Source organism: Dipodomys merriami, unplaced genomic scaffold (genome assembly GCF_024711535.1).
Source record: "Dipodomys merriami isolate MVZ:Mamm:240054 unplaced genomic scaffold, mDipMer1.0.p SCAF_12, whole genome shotgun sequence".
Lineage (NCBI taxonomy): Eukaryota > Metazoa > Chordata > Mammalia > Rodentia > Heteromyidae > Dipodomys > Dipodomys merriami.
Window position 1 is genome coordinate 22,291,277 of NW_027202493.1, and position 19,323 is coordinate 22,310,599.

At 36.3% G+C, this 19,323-nt stretch overlaps 1 protein-coding gene across 2 annotated transcripts in view; it reads left to right on the top strand.

Moving 5' to 3' along the window:
• Positions 1-15,754, top strand: part of Cfap97 (cilia and flagella associated protein 97) — a 29,742-nt gene extending 13,988 nt beyond the window's left edge. For both annotated transcript variants that reach the window (XM_070016393.1, XM_070016394.1), the window contains exons 3-5: positions 5,135-5,400; positions 11,628-11,778; positions 12,748-15,754. In XM_070016393.1, the coding sequence (XP_069872494.1) occupies positions 5,135-5,400; positions 11,628-11,778; positions 12,748-12,875 (545 nt within the window). In that variant the 3' untranslated portion in view covers positions 12,876-15,754. The remainder of the gene's footprint in view (positions 1-5,134; positions 5,401-11,627; positions 11,779-12,747) is intronic.
• Positions 15,755-19,323: the final 3,569 nt, after the last annotated feature.

A 19,323-nucleotide genomic window follows, 5' to 3' on the forward strand; every position in this document is an offset into this window, starting at 1 on the left:
GAAAAAAATAAACATCTCTATAAAGTTTTTGTCTTTTTAATTTTTTTTCTTTTTCAGTGCTGGGGTTTGAACCCAGGAACCTGTGCTTGCCAGGCAGGCCCTCCATCACTGAGCGAACACTTACAGCTCCTCTACTTTTAATATGTGATAGTGATAGATGTAACACATATAAACATTTAGATTTCAACTTTTAGAGGAGTATAAAGTCCTCAGATAAAAAAAAATTAAGAACCTCTAGGAGAACAGAATTTGAATATGTGATTGCAGTGTTCATAGTGTTCTAAATTTGGAGAAAATCTTAGGGAAAGAATTTTTTTAACTTAAGCGATCTTCCAAAAGAGAAAACAAAACACAGCAACAAAAACATTTTAAAATATTGGAAAAGAGACCTGACAATATACATGAATGATTTTAACTTATCAGAAGGCACTGTTATTGTATTAAAGTAGCAATAACTGTTCAGCCTTAAAAGGGAAGGAAATTTTGACACCTGCCACAGTACAGAGGATCCTACAGTACATTCTACCAAGTGAAATACACAAGTCTGAAGAAGACAATGTGTGATTCCATTTATATAAGGTAGTTAAATAAAAATCATAGAGGGCTGGGAAGGTGGCTTAGTGGTAGAATGCTTGCCATGCATGCATGAGGCCCTGGTTTTGATTCCTCAGCACCACATAAGCAGAAAAAGCAGAAGTGGCACTGTGGTTCAAGTGGTAGAGCTCTAGCTTTGAGCTGAAGAGCTGAGGAACAGCGCCCAGGCCCAGAGTTCAGGCCCCACAACCAACAAAAAAAAAAAATTATGGAGATAGAAGAACTGTGATTGCCAGGGGTTGGAAAAAAAGAAGATGGAAACTAACTAGTATAGTTTTTTTCAGTTTTCCAAGGTAAAGAGTTATAGATGATGGTTATGGCTGCACAACACTGAATGTATGTAATACATGAAAAATAGTTAAGATGGTAAATTTTGTCATGTATATTTTTACTACAATAAAAAGATGGGAAGTCAATTCCTGTTGTGTTCATTAAATACCAGTTTAATTGGGGGGGGGGGGGTGGGAAGATAAACAACCTAAAAGGATGTTTGAAATAGCATAGGAAGGATGATAAAGACTTTAAAAAGAGATGCTAGTTAGGTTCCTTTAAAAAAGAGGAAATATGGGCTGGGAAGGTGGCTCAGTGGTAGAGCGCTTGCCTTGCATGCTTGAGGCCCTGGGTTTGATTCCTCAGCACCACATAAGCAGAAAAAAAAAGCCGGAAGTGGCACTGTGGCTCAAGTGGTAGAGGGCTAGCCTTGAGCTGAAGAGCTGAGGGACAGCACCCAGACCCAGAGTTCAGGCCCCACGACTGGACCCACAAAAAAAAAGAGGAAATATATTAGCATACAAGATAGAAATGAAGATGTAAAGGCCGGGTGCCAGTGGCTCATGCCTGTAATCCTAGCTGCTCAGGAGGCTGAGATCTGAGGATCATGGTTCAAAGCTAGCCCAGGCAGGAAACTCTGTGAGACTCTTATCTCCAGTAAATAACTAGAAAATCGGAACTGGTGCTGTGCTGTGGCTCAAATGGTAGAGCACTCACCTTGAACCGAAGAGTGCAGGAACAGCACCCAAGACCAGAGTTCAAGCCCTACGACCTACAAAAAAAAAATGAAAAAAGTAACAAGGGACTAAGAAGCAAGTTTTAGATTAGTAAATGAGCTTAGTATACCAAATAGACACATAAAATGTATAGTTAAAGCAAGACAAAAGGGTGGGTGCTGGTAGATCTTAGCTTCTGAGGAGTCTGAGGTTCTGAGGATCCCAATTCAAAGCCAGCTCGGGCAGAAGTATAAGAATCCCATCCTCAAACAGCAAAAAGCTGGAAATGGAACTGTGGTTCAAATGGTGAGACAGGACTCATGTCCTGAGTTCAAGCCCAGCACCAAAAACAGAACTAGGTAGTGAAATTGAGGAAGGCACAACTATAAGGGAAGACTGTAATAACTTACACACACAAAAAAAATTTTTAAGTATTTGTAGACTGCACTGTCATTGATGTTTTGGCTTTAAAAAGAAATGAGTTATTATTACTGCATAAGCAGTTCCCCTATCACTTAATGTGGAGTAACTCAAAAGTAGGGATGACCCAGTAGCTGAGGATTGAATTCCTTTGAGTACCCATTTACTCACCTGTCAGATACTTGGCATTGGGACAACTACAGACAAGGGCTGCTAACCAAAAAACCAAACACAGGCTGTCCTTGTGGCTTCTTCACAGATGGCCTGACTTTCACATGGGAGCCTCAGGATAATTGGCTGAGGGTGGCAGGATAATTGGCTGAAGGTGGCAGAAGTTTTCTAGGAAGCAGTACAGACATTTCACTGCCTTTTATGACCTAGCACTTGAAGTCACATAGCATTGTTTCTTTTATACTCTTAGTGCAACTCATCATAAACCCTCTCAAATTGCAAGTAGAGGGACAAAGACCTTACCTTTTAATAGGAGGAATGTCAAATAGCTCATAGACACAGCTTAAAATCTCTTCAGTGATATTTTTGGCCACACATTTTTGTTCCTCCCATATGCAAAAATATATTTCCCCTTTCCAAAGATGCCCCCAACCTCAAGATCGAGGACCTAGATCACGTCCAGGTACAGCTGAGATTTCTTGGGTATTGTTCTTCAGGTACAGCAAAATGTAGAATTCTTTTTAAATACTTTAAGAATCTTCTTAAAGTTGGGAAAAAATTGTTCTTCAGATACAGCAAAATGTAGAATTCTTTTTAAATACTTTAAGAATCTTCTTAAAGTTGGGGAAAATGAGGGATGAGTGGTAGTTTCATTCTGAATCCTCTAACTCCTGCCTCTATTATTGCCTGTTTTACTTGAAAACTGACCAATACCTTTGCTTCAGTAGTTTGTTTTTTTCCTCCTAGCTTATCTCTATTCTGTCTCTTTTTATGGATAAAATAAGCCATTGAACATTAAGTAGTTCATTTGGAGATCTTAGCCAAGTGCATCAGGGTATGAGATCGATCTTTTTCCATTTTTCTTGTCATCATAGGGAACAGTTGTATTACTAAACTATCTGCCAGTTTATCCTCTCAGATTTCATTAACAATCATCACCAGGCTCCTCTACCTTTACTTGCCATCAAGTCTCAAACCTAGTGCCATGTATTTTAGGGCTTCTTGATTAACTTTTTCTAATAGCACTGTGCGTCGTCATGCCTATACTTGCCACTTTATGTGATTTGGTTTCCTCATTGCTTGAAGTCTCAAGACAGATATGTGTAGTAACATAGGGCTCTGAGCACAGGTATTCCAAAAACGAAACGTGTGTGAGGGGCTATTTCTCCTTTTTTTTTTTTTTTTTTTTGGGTCCGGTTGTGGGGCCTGAACTCTGGGCATGGGCACTGTCCCTCAGCTTTTCAGCTCAAGGCTAGCACTCTACCACTTGAGCCACAGTGCCACTTCCAGCTTTTTTTCTTTTTGCTTATGTGGTGCTGGGGAATCGAACCCAGGGCCTCGAGCATGCAAGGCAAGCGCTCTACCACTGAGCCACCTTCCCAGTCCCTCTCCTTTTATTACTTAACTTTGAAAGTCCTTTCATCATTTTGATTATGCCATATTGGTCAAGGCAGTTCCAAGCCTGCCCATATTCAAAGAAAGGGAATAGGAAGACTGTCACAGAATTTCTTTTTTTTTTTTTTTTTGTCGGTCGTGGGGCTTGAACTCTGGGCCTGGGCGCTGTCCCTCAGCTCTTCAGCTCAAGGCGAGCGCTCTACCACTTGAGCTACAGCGCCACTTCCAGTTTTCTGGTGGTTTATTGGAGATAGGAGTCTCATGGTCTTTCTTGCCCGGGCTGGCTTTGAACCGCGATCCTCAGATCTCAGCCTCCTGAGTAGCTAGGATTACAGGCGTGAGCCACCAGCGCCCGGCTTGTCACAGAATTTCTTATCTAGCAACTTATTGATAAAGGGAGATTTGCTTAGTAAATTTGGTTATTCCCTGAATTAGGGCTTCTGTTGAAAGGATTGAATTTTTTAAGTCACTATTTGTTTATTGACAGTACTGGGGTTTAAACTCAGGGCATTGAGTTTGGTATGAAGTGCTCGGCCATCTCATTTGTCTTCAGCCCTTTTGCCCATTTTATACCAACCCACCTCAGAACATGATCCTCCTGCCTATGTCTCCCATGTAGCTGAGATTACTTATCTGAGCTACATGCGTGTCCCTTTTTAAAATCTCTTAAAAGAGACCCAGCTGGGAGCTAGTGGCTTACACTTTAATCCTTACTCATTGGAGAAGGGAGATTTGAAGCCTGCCTGGACAGACAAATCTGAGACTCTTACCTCCATTTAACTAACATAAAGCCAGAACTGGAGGCAGTTGGTAGAATCCCAGACATTGGTTAAAAAGCCGAATAAGAGTGTAAAGTCCTAAGTTAAAGCCCCAGTACTAGCGCGCACGCGTGCGCGCGCGCGCGCGCGCGCGCGCACACACACACACACACACACACGGATCATGAATATTCCAATAGTTTTAATACTTTTAAAGAACTAATATGAGAGTAGAGCTTGGGATAAAATTTTCAGAAACCTAACATTGACATCATGCATAAATTTATAAATGCTATTTTAACTCAAATAGCTTAAGTGAAAAGTACATCTAATAATGGAGAAACTAACAAATTAGAATTAAATTACTTCAACAGTGCTTCTAGTGAAGCTAGATCAAAATATATTTAAAGAGTTTGAACAGAATGTTTCACTAAGAAAAATTAGGAGAAAGCAGTATTTCTAAGTATGTAAGTTTAAGTAGATTTATTTATATAAATATATCTATGTCTGAAAGTTTATTCAGGTTAAACCATTTTTAGGAGTAGAAGCATGGCTATAGTTATAGAGCACCTAGTAAGTATAAGACCCTGAGTACCACCCCTCAAGAAAAAAAATTAATACATATTATTCAGACACTTTCATTGGTCTATGTATAGCTTTTGTGCCTAAGGAACTCTTAATTTTCTTCTAAATAAAGCCATTAGGATTATTTTATACTTACCTTTTCATTAATTGTATTTCGAAGGTTAAAGTATGTACCATCATAGCTACTTCATTTAGCCATCTTCACTCTTTTTGTTCACTTCTTAGCTTTTCTACAATTAGATAAAAAGGGATCACAAAAACAGCACTTTGATCAGCCTTCGGTACTACCTAGGAAAAACTACTCTTTCACAAGAGAGGAGGTGAGACAGATTGACCGGGAAAATCAGAGGCTCTTGAGAGAACTCTCAAGACAGGCTGAAAAACCAGGAAGCAAAAGTATTCCGGGGAGATCAATTGGCCATCCTCCTAAGTTGTATCATAGTGCTCTCAACAGGCAGAGGGAACAACAAAGGATTGAAAGAGAAAATCTGGTAAGTAACTGAAATCTTTTCATCATTAAAAAAAAAAAAAAAGATTTGTGCTGATTTAAAAGTACAACTTAGAGGAAACTTAAGCAGCCACATTTTCAATCTTAATTACATAAAATCAAGTATAGATATGTGTGGCATGAACTGTGTGATGAGCTATGAGTCTGAAGATACGTATGGTTTTTTAAATCTGGTAAAGTGTATATTAAAAGGGACCATTAGAGGAAAATACTGAAAACATTTGTCTAGTTAAATCACTGCAGTAATACAAGAAATGATATTCAGGAAGTGGCCCTGTGGCTCAAGCAGTAGAGTGCTCACCTTGAGCTGAAGAGCGCAGGGACAGCGCTCAGGCCCAGAGTTCAAGCCCCACGACCAACCAAAAGAAAGGAAAAAAAAAGAAATGATACTCAGGATCAGATGCATTCTCTTTTTGTGAAATATTGTTCAGTCACTGGTTCAATCTGTTTTGCTTCATTATATACTAGAAAGGTAATAAATTATATATCATTTATTTTAAAGAATAAATATATCTGGAATAAGTTTGATAGTATATCTACTGAAACATTGTTACAAACCAGTGGTTGCAGGTTGAGATGTTTTTGTGTTTGTACACACATATAAAAGCTAGTTGATATGAGGTTGCATGAGTTGCTTCATAGCTTTCTGTATATCACATAAATACTACATATATATGATATATTTCATATATATAGACACACACAAGGACTACTGAAACCCTTGATATTATTATAACATCATCTTCATAAAATTCAGTTCATAGTAATTGTTGATAGTAAGCATTTATTTAAAAACTAGGCATTGTTCTAAATATCTTTCAAGGCTGGGAAGGTGGCTCAGTGGTAGAGTACTTGCCTTGCATGTGTGAGGCCCTAGGTTCGATTCCTCAGCACCGCATAACCAAAAAAAGCCGGAAGTGGTGCAGTGGCTCAAGTGGTAGAGCATATATCTTTCAAATATTGTCTTATTAAATTTTGGAAAATCTTTGAGGCAGGCACTTTTTAAATACATACCTTATAGATGAAAAAACTGAGGCCTCAAGTGTTTAAATAATTCAATATATGGTTAAGCCAAGATCTTAAACCTAGCTAGTGTCTTAAACTAAATAACTTAAAGTTAGACCTTTAATAAGCACTCAAAAACTCATACCTAAAATTGTTTTTGAGGCTTTTAAAACTCCCAAGACAATCTCCAATATTAATCCTCATTAAATTTCATCATCAGTAAGATCCTGTTGAGCCACATAATCCCTCAATTTGTTAACAAGTCTAGCTGAATTAGTATATTTATTAAACAATTTAGTCTGTACTTAGCAGAAAATAGATAACAATAAAGCAAGTTAGGTTGACAGGTGATGAGATGCTATTTAATAGTTTTCTGTACTTAGCAATATTTGATTTGTTCACATTTTGTGAAATTAAATGTCACCAACATTTAGGTTTTTTTTTGTTTTTACTCTCCCACTTGACTGAAGTGTTTTTTATTTAAGATGTGATTAGTGCCTATTTTACAAATGTTAGGTCATTCTTTTGTTTTTATTTTATTGTAAAGGTGATATATGGAGGAGTTATAGTTACGTAAGTCAGGTACTGTGTACCTTTCCTTTTGAACAGTATCACCTACTCCCTTGTTTTCTCTCCCTCCCATCTAAGATCATTTAACTCTCATAGCTACCTTATGACACAGTATTGTCACCCCAAGTTGCAGAGCTCAAACAGTAAAGTGACATTTTTTCCATTTATACAAACTGTCTTGTAACCTTCCTTAGGTTTTTTTTTATGATCTTTTTTTATTTTATTTTATTTTATTTTATTTGTGAACATACTGTACAGAGGGGTTACAATTACATGGGCAGGATAATGCGTACATTTCTTACCAAGCATTGCAGCCTCCTCCTCCTTCCTTAGGTTTTATAGTTTACTTCATAACTTTTTTTATGCTGTGGTACATGAAACTTTTTCATTACATTTCTTAGTATGCTGCTTCAGTGAAGCTATTTTTATGTATTTGTTTATATAATCAACCACCTACCAAATTCTATTTATTAGAGCCATATTGGCTTTAATAGTTCTTCCAAGTGATCTGATATGCCTTTTAATCTGTTTTCTAGGCTGTTTATACACCAAATTCATGTACATCTGTACACACACACTTCTGTAGTTGTTTCTATGTGGGTTGTGTGCACAAGCATCCATTATTTTGTAGATTTTATTATTTATATCCCTTTTTGGCCCAGTCACCAATGACACAGGCAATTCTCAGTGGCTAAAAGGTATGACATTCTTAGTACTTAGGTTTTAGTACTTTTCTATTAGCATTTTAGAAGTTATTTAACTGGATATAATCAGGAGAATAAAGAAGCACTGTACACAAAAAGCAGAGGAAGGCAAATGTATAAAAAAATGGAGTTCGGGGACTGGGAAGGTGCTCAGTGGTAGAGCACTTGCCTTGCAAGCATGAGGCCCTGGGTTTGATTCCTTAGCACCACATAAGCAAAAAGAAAAAAGCCAGAAGTGGCGTTGTGGCTCAAGTGGTAGAGTGCTAGCCTTGAGCTGAAGAGCTGAGGGACAGCACCCAGGCCCAGAGTTCAGGCCCCACGACCAGACCCTCCCCCCCCCCCAAAAAAAAATTGAGTCATGTTGTCTAAAGTTAAAAACATACTGTTAATCTGTCCTAATAAATTTCAGAATCCCTCATTTGTTTCAGTAAGCAGATAGTACATTCCTCTCGTTAGATATTGCATCCCAACAAATACTAAGGGAATACAGAGCATATGCTTAGCTTGCAGAAGAAACTGGGTTCAATCCAAAAAAAAATTAAATAAATAAATAAAATAAATAAATAGGCTGGGAATGTGGCTTAGTGGTAGAGTGCTTGCCTAGCATGCATGAAGCCCTGGGTTTGATTCCTCAGTACCACATAAACAAAAAAGGCTGGAAGTGGCACTGTGGCTCAAGTGGTATAGTGCTAGCCTTGAGCAAAAGAATTTCAAGGACACTGCCCCAGCCTTGAGTTCAAGCCCCAGGACTGGAAAATCAATCAATAAATAAAAAGTAATTTTGTCCACTAGAGGGAGTGCTTGATCCATATAGTCAGCTATAATGGAATTTACATTAGAATTATATTAGAACTATATTAAAACTTACATTAGATTTTGTTTGTATGTATAGCTTACTTATTTCCTTTCTTGTCTAGTTTTCAAATAATGTTAGCTGCTTCTGTAACAGAAAAAAAAAGCTGATGACTAAGTTAGACTCTAGCTGTGGAAAACTGTAAGGAGCAATTATCTTGATCTTCCCTGAGGTTGGGAAACTTGTTATCTCTTAATCGACCGTTAGAAACAATAGAAATCTTCTCTGCTAATAGCTACAGAAATCACAAACACATTATTCATTAATTTGTTTTCATCTTTCAACCTCAGAAGATGGGCCAGATGCAGGGTAGGGTAATTTTCTTTTGAAAAAAAAACATCATTTTCTGGATGTAAAAAAAAATTGGACAGATATAATAACGATAGTCACTGTGCTGGACATCAGGTCTGTAGATGGCTTCATAGTGTATATATTTATCAAAACATCAAGTTGTTTGCCTTAAATATATATAGTTTCAGGTAAAATACAATTTCCAAAAAAAATTTGGATAAAATTTTGAAATTCATTAGTAGAAACTAATCTTAGGATCACCTAAGATTTTGTAAACCATAAGTTGGATTTTAGCTAACCATTCTTATCATTTTTCATTCCACTAAACAAGTATTTAATGTGTCATGAGCTGAGTAAGACAGTAGGAAGTATGAAAAACAATATCTTACTTATCATGCAGCTTTATAACTTAGCCAGAAAGATAATGTTGCATGTCAAATAACTAGAATGTAATATAAAGCAATATTAATGATGTCAAAAATCTTTACTAGATAGCTGGGTACCCCAGCGGCTCATACCTATAGTCTTAGCTATTCAGGAGGCTGAGATCTGAGGATCATGGTTCAAAGCCATCCTGAGAAGGAAAGTCCATGAGATTCTTTTTTTTTCTTCTTTTTGTCGGTCATGGGGCCTGAACTCTGGGTCTGGGCACTGTCCCTCAGCTCTTCAACTCAAGGCTAGTGCTCTACCACTTGAGCCACAGCACCAATTCCGGTTTTTTGGTGGTTAATTGGAGATAAGAGTGTCATGGGCTTTTCTCTGCCAAGGCTGGCTTTGAACTGCGATCCTCATATCTCAGCCTCTTGAGTAACTAGGATTACAAACGTGGCTACCAGCACCTAGTAAATTATACCTTTTTAAATATTCAAATTGATCAATCCTTTACTATATCACAGAAAAAGAAAATGATTATATGGAGAAAAGTTTGTCTTATGAATTTATGAGACTGATTTTTTTATGTGAATCTTAGTACTTATCAGTACACTCTTGCAATAAAGATCAGCTTGATCCAAAGACATTTTAAGGCAGTGGAGAGAGTAATAGAATATGGATCAATCTCCTAAGCAATTTCGTCTACATATTCCTTTCCCAAAAATGCCTTTGAAATTAAACCAAAGAAACTCTTTTTCACTTTTTGATTTAAGAAAGAATTAGTTTGGAATGTTATACATTAGACTTTTAATGAATCAATAAGAAAATACTATGCTATCAGATACTAAATTGCTTTGGGCTGTTAATTTATATATCTTTTAAAGCATTCTCTTTTAGTAATTGCTTTTCTTGTTAACCAAATTCTTTTCTTTTTCCTATCCCTGAGCTCTTCAGCTCAAGGCTAGTGCTGTACCCCTTGACCCAATGCCACTTCCAGCTTTTTCTGTTTATGTGGTACTGAGGAATCGAACCCAGGGCCTCATGCATCCGAGGCAAGCACTCTACAACTGAGCCACTTTACCAGCCCCCTATTTTTTTTTTTCTTTTGTGTGCCAGTATTCAAGCTTGAACAGGGCCTCAAGCTCTTATCTTTTTTTTTTTTTTTTTGGGTCCAGTCATGGGGCCTGAACTCTGGGCCTGGGCACTGTCCCTCAGCTCTTCAGCTCAAGGCTAGCGCTCTACCACTTGAGCCACAGCGCCACTTCTGGCTTTTTTCTGTTTGCTTATGTGGTGCTGAGAAATCAAACCCAGGGCCTCATGCATGCAAGGCAAGCACTCTACCACTGAGCCACCTTCCCAGCCCCTCTTATCTTTTTTATTCACAGCTGGCACTCTGCCACTTAAGTCACACATCCACTTCCATCTTGTAATTTAACAGCAAAGAAAAGAAGCACTTTTTTTTTCAAAAGTAAATTTTACTTAAAATCTTAAGTAAAAAAATCAGAATATATGAAGACCCTATTCATTTTGGACCCTTATATCCTAGGAGCCCCTGAGATATTAATATAAGAAACAGTAAAAACGTCATTGCTCTCCAATGTATGCAGATAGAATTAATAGTATTTGCTTAGATATATTTGTGATAATGTTAAAGGTTTAACACTTGAGTTACTAGTATTACAAAGCTTACTATGCTGTTTCTGTATTTACCATAGTTCAACATATAATACCTTTGTTAAGGTTATAACTTGACATGAGAGATGCCCTTGAGAACTGAATTGTGTGTTAGCTTTATGTTGCTATGACAAAAGACCTGAGATAAGCAACTTACATAGAAAAAAAGATTTATTCTTGCTCCATAGCCTTTGGCAAGACAGAAACATGTCAAAAGGTCATGGCAGAGGAAACCTGTTCACCTCAGAGATAGAGGAAGGTGTTAGAGACAAAAAATAGTCTTCAAAAATATGCTCCCAGTGACCTACTTCCTCCAAATAAAACCCTACCTTCTACAGTTTCCATCACTCCCAATAATGCAATTATAACTCCACCAGTGCATTAGTCCACTGATGAGCTCAGAGCATTCATAATACAGTCACTTTCTAAAAGTGCTACACTGAGGACCAAGCCTTCAACACGTATGTATTTTGGAGAGACACTTTATACCCAAACCTATCATAGTAAGTTGTTTTAAACATACTGGTTTTCTTACCTATAGGTTAGGCAAAACAAAAAAATTTAAAAAAAAAACCCTTAGGTTTTTTTTCTGATGCATCTTGAATGAAATGTTTCTTTCGCATGTACCGGGAATGACTTAAAATATTTTCTATTTTAGCAAAAATGCGGGTTCTAGAAAGTATTTACTTTTTTAAACTTTATATTTAGCTAATATTGACTTTCATATCACTTTTAATGAAGGCTTTATTGAAAAGGCTTGAAGCTGTGAAACCAACAGTTGGTATGAAGCGCTCAGATCAGCTAATGGACTACCATCGCAATATGGCTTATCTCAACCCAGTTACACCCTCAAGACGAGTGAGATCTACTCTTAGCCAATACAGTTCATTACGTAAGAATATGCAAGACTATTTTGTATTTGTATCTTTTATCCTTTTGGTAAAAAATGTTTTTATGACAGAGTTTTAAAATGCTAACTTCTTTTACTGGCCTTTTTTGCTTTGTAATAGTTCACTTAATTTTAGGTTTTGTAAAGAAATAAAACAACTGAAAACATCAGTACTTTCAAGGGAGAAATGAATACCGTTTGAAAGTTGCTGAAATAGTCTCCCTAGTTATGAGTTATTTCTAATATCTTCTAGTCCTTATGTGTGCTTTTACAAAATTGGATAACTAAAACAAAATTAGGAAACAATAGTATCAGATATAATGCTTTTTAATGTTTGATATAGGAAGGGAGTAACTATATACTATCTAGAAAAGCATATACCATCTAGAAAAGGGCCAGACATGCTGTTCCTACATGTTTGCATTCTAAACTATATAAAAATAGAAGCCAGTACTAAACAAAGTGGAACCACTTAAAGAGTGTCACAACTTCCTGATATTTTTGTGAGTCTTAAAACAGTGACTGACAATTCTTTTTATTCATTTTACACATATTGTTTCCTTACTGTAGTGACTAAGATAGGGTTATTCTGTTGTAACACATATTTAGCACTGAGTCTTGAACGTAATAAACTAATGTGAAAAACCAGTATAAATGGCTACACAAAGTGTTTTTGTTTTCACTTGAATCATTTTAGCAAATCACTTAAAGTTTTACAGGGATTACTCATGAGAGAATGTATAAAAGTATTTGAGTGTTAGACACATATAGGATAAAGAAGTAAAGTTAATTCTGGACTTAAAATTAAGAGAGGAAGCCAAGAAGAAATGTACTCATTATCTGGCTTATGAAACTGTAACCCTTCTGTGTATCACCTTAATAATAACAATTTTTTAAAAAATTAGAAGAGAGCTTACCAGATGATTGCTGTGTTTAAATAACTGAAATAATTTCTTCTTTGTGTATTTTTAGGAGGTGCTTCCAGGACATCAAGTGCTACCAGTGGTCTCAGTTGTAAGACTGAAAGATCACTTTTTGACAAACCCAGTAGCCTGTTGCTAAGACCTAAACCCCATAATGTTCGTACTGCTTGGTTATAAAACCTTTTTTAGTTTATACATTGTTCATCCACATTTTACTGATGGGCTTGTGTATATTACTGTCTCTGTAAAAACATTCATATTGTTTTTCAGAAATTTGTGTAACAGTTGTAATTTATTAAGTACACAATTGTCATCTAAAAGATAATTTAATGTGAAATCAGTATTTCTTATGATGACGTATTTATATGAGATACATATTTGGTAATATGCATGTATGTTTCCTTAGTATAGAAACTGATCAGGTGTCATGCTGACAAAACAGTAGTAATAGTGTTGTTGCATGCTGAAGCAAGGTGTTCACCATATAATTCTCACTTCATTTTTTGTTGTTTTTGTTTTTGTAAGTTTTAAACTGAGGGTTTATCTCCTCAATTTGACTTACTTTCCTGTTTGCTTTAGAGCTTGGTGAGAGACACAACTTGATTGTATGAGCATTATACTTATTATGAAACAAACCTTGAAATTGTTTGCATGAATGGAACTGACTTAGATTTGATGAGCAGATTGAAAGCAGTTTGTACTGGGGAAATCCTTGCTAGTCCACCAGAGATATCTAGAAGACTATGTAAGAGTCAGGCCTTAAAATTTTGATTAGCCATTCTAGACCATTTCACACTTTGAATAATAGAAAGGTTAACTTACAAGCTCCTCTTTTATGTTTGCATACACTCAAGTGAAGTACTTTTAATGATTCAGAGAAAGGAGGTTGGCTTTATAGCTACAGGGTACTGCCTGTGATGTTTGTCCACAGAACATATCAGTTGCATCATAAGTGAAAGCAAACATTCGTTAAATTAGTGACTAGCACCACAAACCAATCCAGAGAGACAAGCAGATCCTGAGATGTGTCAGAGCAGTGTTTTAAATGATACTATTATCATGTTGTGCTGTAGTTTCGTGCTTACTATGTTAGGAGAAGGTTTAGAACAAGAAAGAGATGCTTTAGAAATAACAGCTGGTGTTATAAGGTCTGGAAAGGAAAACATGACCAGTAGGAGAAATAAATCACACATTGGTTGAGACTACTGCTTTTAAATACTAGTGAATTTTCTGTTTTAGTTTGATTTGGTTTATTTGGTTGAATCTTGGAAGTCTGTTTTTTACCAGTTTTACCATTTAAGGGCCCAGTGATCTGGATGGGATTCTTGATGATAGATAAAGTAGAGAAGAGTTGATTTTTGAAATCAGAACATTTTTCCCTCAGTCAATAATCTCTTGTTTCATAGAACAAAATCTGATTGTTAGCACTGCTACTTACTACTGGCCTTTTTATTAGCATAGCACCAGTAAGATTTGATTTTTCCAGTACTCAAACTCGGTAGTATGTGTGCTACACCTGCTTTTTTTTAGCACCTTTAGCATTGAGGCAAACTGCACTTTACAAACATCAATTCACAACTTCTTGCTCTTAGTTTGTATTCATAGAGTTTGCTTAGGGCATTGGAGTTAAAAATTGATGAGAATGTCACTTCTGTGAGGATTTTCTACTGCTTTCTTTGAGCTATAGCAGTTGTCAACAATGTTTTGATGCATTTTTTGATGCAGTTTTTATACCTGCTTTACATATACACTTGAACTATAATAAACCAAGATTTATTTTCTTTTGTTTTTTAACTTATTGCATTTTTTACTGTTTATATGGCAACTTCTCTTTAAGGAGAGATAAGATAAATGCTGAATTGAAAAACTCAGCCTTTAGACATTTGCGCAATAGTAAGTGAGTACCTTTTAAAAATAGACTTTGTTGAGGTGAAAAAAAATTCTCATGTATAACTTTATGTTCATAGTGGCCTTAGTCTTGGAGTACATTTATGTTTTGTACTGCCAAGTGCCAGGGTAAGAAATACCTAATTTCATAAATAAAACAGTACTTGGATTTTATATCCTAATTTAATGCCTTTAGTGTTTAGTACCTTGAAAGAGAAGTTTGTCTTAAGTATTAACAAGCATCCAACTTGAAGGAAAAATTGGGTAGAATAATGATATCTTAAACAGAATTTACAATATTGTTGTCACAGTAGATTATATATGATGAATATAAACAAAATAGATGGACAGGAGTTGAAAATGTGTTCTGATATAACTCAAGGTACTTTGAAGTAGTTATGGCTTATGAAGTATTCTCTATAAAAGAATCCTAAATATATCACTCTGCATTTTCAAGGATGGAAAAAAAGAAAAGATCTAGCACTGTTTTGTATTTGGTTAATATGTGTCCTTTGAAGATTTACATGTGTAACTAGACAGTGTACCAGTCTGAGGTCTAGTTATTTGACCGGATCCCTACTCTGTCAGGTGTTAAACTGACATTGCCTCCCTTATAATAGTTTCTGTGGAAGATTTTAAACTAGTAAAATTAAGGGATAGCTAGTGTCTCATACTTGTTCTATCCTTTTTCAATTCTCAATTTTAAAAAAATGCTTCCTTAGCTACTGTTCCAAATAAAGTTTTCTGGTTCAGTTATAAATGTAGTGTTAAGCAGTTGTTTCAAACCTATTATTCCAATGCCCAGAGTGGACATTTAGACAACTTTTAAAATGTGATTGTGATAGGTATGACTGTGTGCTTCCCAAATACTGCAGCTCTGCAAAGTATTAAGACCAACTAAAAGATGTGATTTTATTTTAATAATTAAATTCATAAAAAGTTTACTATCTTAAATGCTAAAGTCTTAACCTATAATTGATTTTTATACCATCTAAGAAAATGTAATTAAGGTTAGTAGCTAACTTTATTTTCATGAGTAAAGATTAGGAAGAAACTTGAAAAACATCATTTTAAACTTCTGTAGTCTATTGTCATGGATTTTAGGCATGAAGAACTAGCTTGGAGTAGTGGAAAAGGAAATAAAAGAATTAAAGATAATTGAACCTTGATCCCATGTCTTGTTTCTATTTATTTTTAATTAGATTAATATCTTCTATGTGCTTTATAAGACTAAGAATTGGAAAGAAGTTGGGAAGAGGATATTGATTATTAACATTTTTGAAAGGGTTAAAAATGACATTGATAGCACTATTTTAAGCCACATCATCCATTCGTTCTGTAAAATTGTTATGGTGCCACAATTCAATGGACATTCTTGTAGAGCCCGAAGGAATGGTTTTGTTTTTTAGTGCTAGGGATGAAACCCCGGACCTTGTATATCCACGGCAGATTTTCTGACCTGGTCTATTTCCCTAGCCTGGTAGAGTACAGTTTAAAAGTGACTATACACACCAGCATTTCACTAATGTGGTGCATGTCATATATGATACTCTTTTTACAATTTGGTGCTAAAGCACACAATTTAAAAGGGTTTTTTTAAAATTAAGGTTTAATAAAAATATATCACTGGAATAAATCTGTAGCTCTGAAACTGATATATCTGAACTCTGAACTAGAAAATTAAAGTATACTTAGTGTTAACAATATTATATTGTGGCAGAAATTTATTCTAAGGATAGGTTTAACTGTTTCAAGCAAGTTTTTTTTGTTTTGTATATTGGCTCTTTTCAGTTTATTGCATGAAGGAGTTACACTAGTTCAAATTATACTAGTTCAAATTACACTAATTCAAATTATAAGTGGATCCCAAATAATTATCTTTACACAAGCTGTGAGAGTTTTACACTTGTGATAAAGAACAGAAAAGAAACTCTCACTGCAAGGAAACCCTTACTGAAGCTTTAGTGACCCACAAGCACTTAAAACCCATGAACCCGCAGCCTCTACCAGGAACTGGCATGTGTTCTTGTGCTGATTACCCTGAAGTTTAATTATTTCTCTATATTCTGGATGCTCAAAAAAAACAAGCTCCATTGCAAGCAAATTTCTTAAACACCTTCACTAGTTTCTTTTTATTTATTTTTTAATTTTATTTTACTGTAAAGATGCTGTACAGAGTAAGGCAATGAGTATACATTTCTTCTCAAGCATTGTTACCCCCTCCTATGTTCTCCCACTATCCCATTCCTCCTCCACCTCCTTCATTCCTCCCCTCCCTCGCCCCCCCCAAAGTTGTAAAGTTCATTTCCAATATACTGTCTTGTGGGTATCATTGTTGCAGTGGGTCATCCTGTTTCAGCCTTTTGTTATTCCCCTTCCCTTCCCCAAATTAGACAAATGTATATACAAGATGCAGGATACCAAAATCAACAGGGCATATACCATAGGGGGAAGAGCATACGAAGGAAACAAAAAACACACAGTACATTAAAAACAACAACAAAAACCTCTTGTGTCCATATCTTGGAGTTCATTTCACTTAGCATCATTTTATATGGTCGTATGTACAAAGCTTTTGAGTTTTTCTGCTAGTCTGATAAAATTATCCTAGATATATGCTAGTTATTGCAAATGAGGGAAACCATGGGACCTATATTTCTTTGGGTCTGGCTTACTTAATATAATCAGCAATCCCTTGGACAGTAGTAAGGCTCTTCTTGACGTTTCAGTGCCAACAGGAAGCAAGTTAGTACCCTAACTTGCATCAACAAAGCGGTCAAAAGAGTGGAGGATCTGGATAGTAGACGTGATATGATTCCTTTTCTTCTGTGGAAATGGCCTACAGAAGGCAGCAATGGGTCAACACAGAGTGTGGGCAAGCAAAGGGACATTGGGGAGGCATCCGTGTCCTGGAGCAGCTCAATGACTAGAGCTCAAATTTTGATATAATGTGGCCTTTTAATTTTCAATAAGCTAAAAATACTTCCAGGGCTGGGAAGGTGGCTCAGTGGTAGAGTGCTTGCCTCGCATGCATGAGGCCCTGGGTTCGATTCCTCAGCACCACATAAGCAGAAAAAGCCGGAAGTGGTGCTGTGGCTCCAGTGGTAGAGCGCTTGCCTTGAGCTGAAGAGCTGAGGGACTGCGCCCAGGCCCAGAGTTCAGGCCCCATGACTGGCAAAATAATAAATAAAAATAAAATAAAAATACTTCCAAATTTATCTATGATTTCCATGTTCAACCCATAAACTCTTCAGAGTATATTTTAACAGAATGCCCTAAATTATATGTTTGTTGACTTACATAAAAATCACAATTTAAAAAAAAACACAACTTAGGAGTTCTATATCAGATGCCACCAAACTATAGTTCATGAGAGACAAAACCTGCAGCCTGGTGTTTTATATGGCTTGGGTTATAGTTTGGATCTATAGAATGTCTTGCTTCTCTCCACTCCCACCACGGCCCATGAGGGTTCCTCCCCCCCCCAGGTGGAGTTATTGGGAAGTGTTAGAACTTTTAAATGGTAGGTACTAAAGAGAGGTGTGCCCTGAAAGGTATGAGGCTGGTCTTTTCCTCTATGTTTTGCTTCCCAGCCCCATGAGGTAAGCAGCTTTGCTTCACTAATACAGTGTTGCACTGCTTTACCACAAGGCCAATCAACTGGGCTGAAACCTTCAAAAATAGGGACCAAAATAAAACTTCCATCTTTTGAAGTTATCTCAGGTGTTTTGTTAGGGTGATGGGAAGCTAACCCAAGAAGGTGAGCTGTCAGAATAGCCTTTTGATTTATAGAGAACTGAGGAACCTCACTCTTGGATAGGTATGCTCTGATACTTGGGTCATGCCCCCAAGCCTTTTTTTGCTTTATATTTTTTCAGAGGAGGTTTAACACTTTGCTTGGCCCACTTAAGTGTGATTCTTCTACCTTTGCACCTCATATTTTAAGAGGGTTTTTCAGAATCAAAGAATAATGTGGTTATTGACATTTCTTAAATTTTAAATGTAGTAGGAATAATATATACTAATGGAGTACTGTGTAATTTTTTCTGAGCTATTTTTATTCCATGTATATATTTTATGATCTTTAAATAAGGTTAAGCATCTATTCGAATGTTTGAAAGACAAGTACCAAAAGTTAGCTTTTAGAAATATACAGAATATCTGTAGTCACCTTGCTGAACACCAGAACTTAATGCCCACTGATCAACTTTTCCCTGTGCGCTCTCTCTGCTACCTTTGTCAGCATCTAGTTAACCACGTTCCGACTCTCAACTTTTATGAGAGTGGGATCATATGGTACTTGTCTTTCTGTATTGGACTTATTTCATTTAATCACCTATTCCATGCTATCCCAAATGACAAGATTTCATTCTTTTTTTTACAGCTGAAATAATATACTGTGGTATACAGTTGCCCCATGTTTTCTACATCCATTGGTAGAGATTTAGGTTGCTCCTAGTTCTTGCCTTAGATGTTTCCTTTGTTTTGCAGAAACTTTCTAGTTTGATGCAATCCTGTAATAATGTTTTATGACATGTGAAGACTATTGCTTTTCAAAGGTCAATGTCTACAATAAGACTTTATAGAACACAGCCACATTCATTCCTTTTATGCCTTGTCTAGGATTGTTTGCGCAATGTGACATTGCTGTGCGATCAAAGACCATCTGGCCAGCAAATTGTAGAGTATTTACTATCTTTTACAGGAGGAAAAAAAAGACGTTACTTTCTACTTTGGG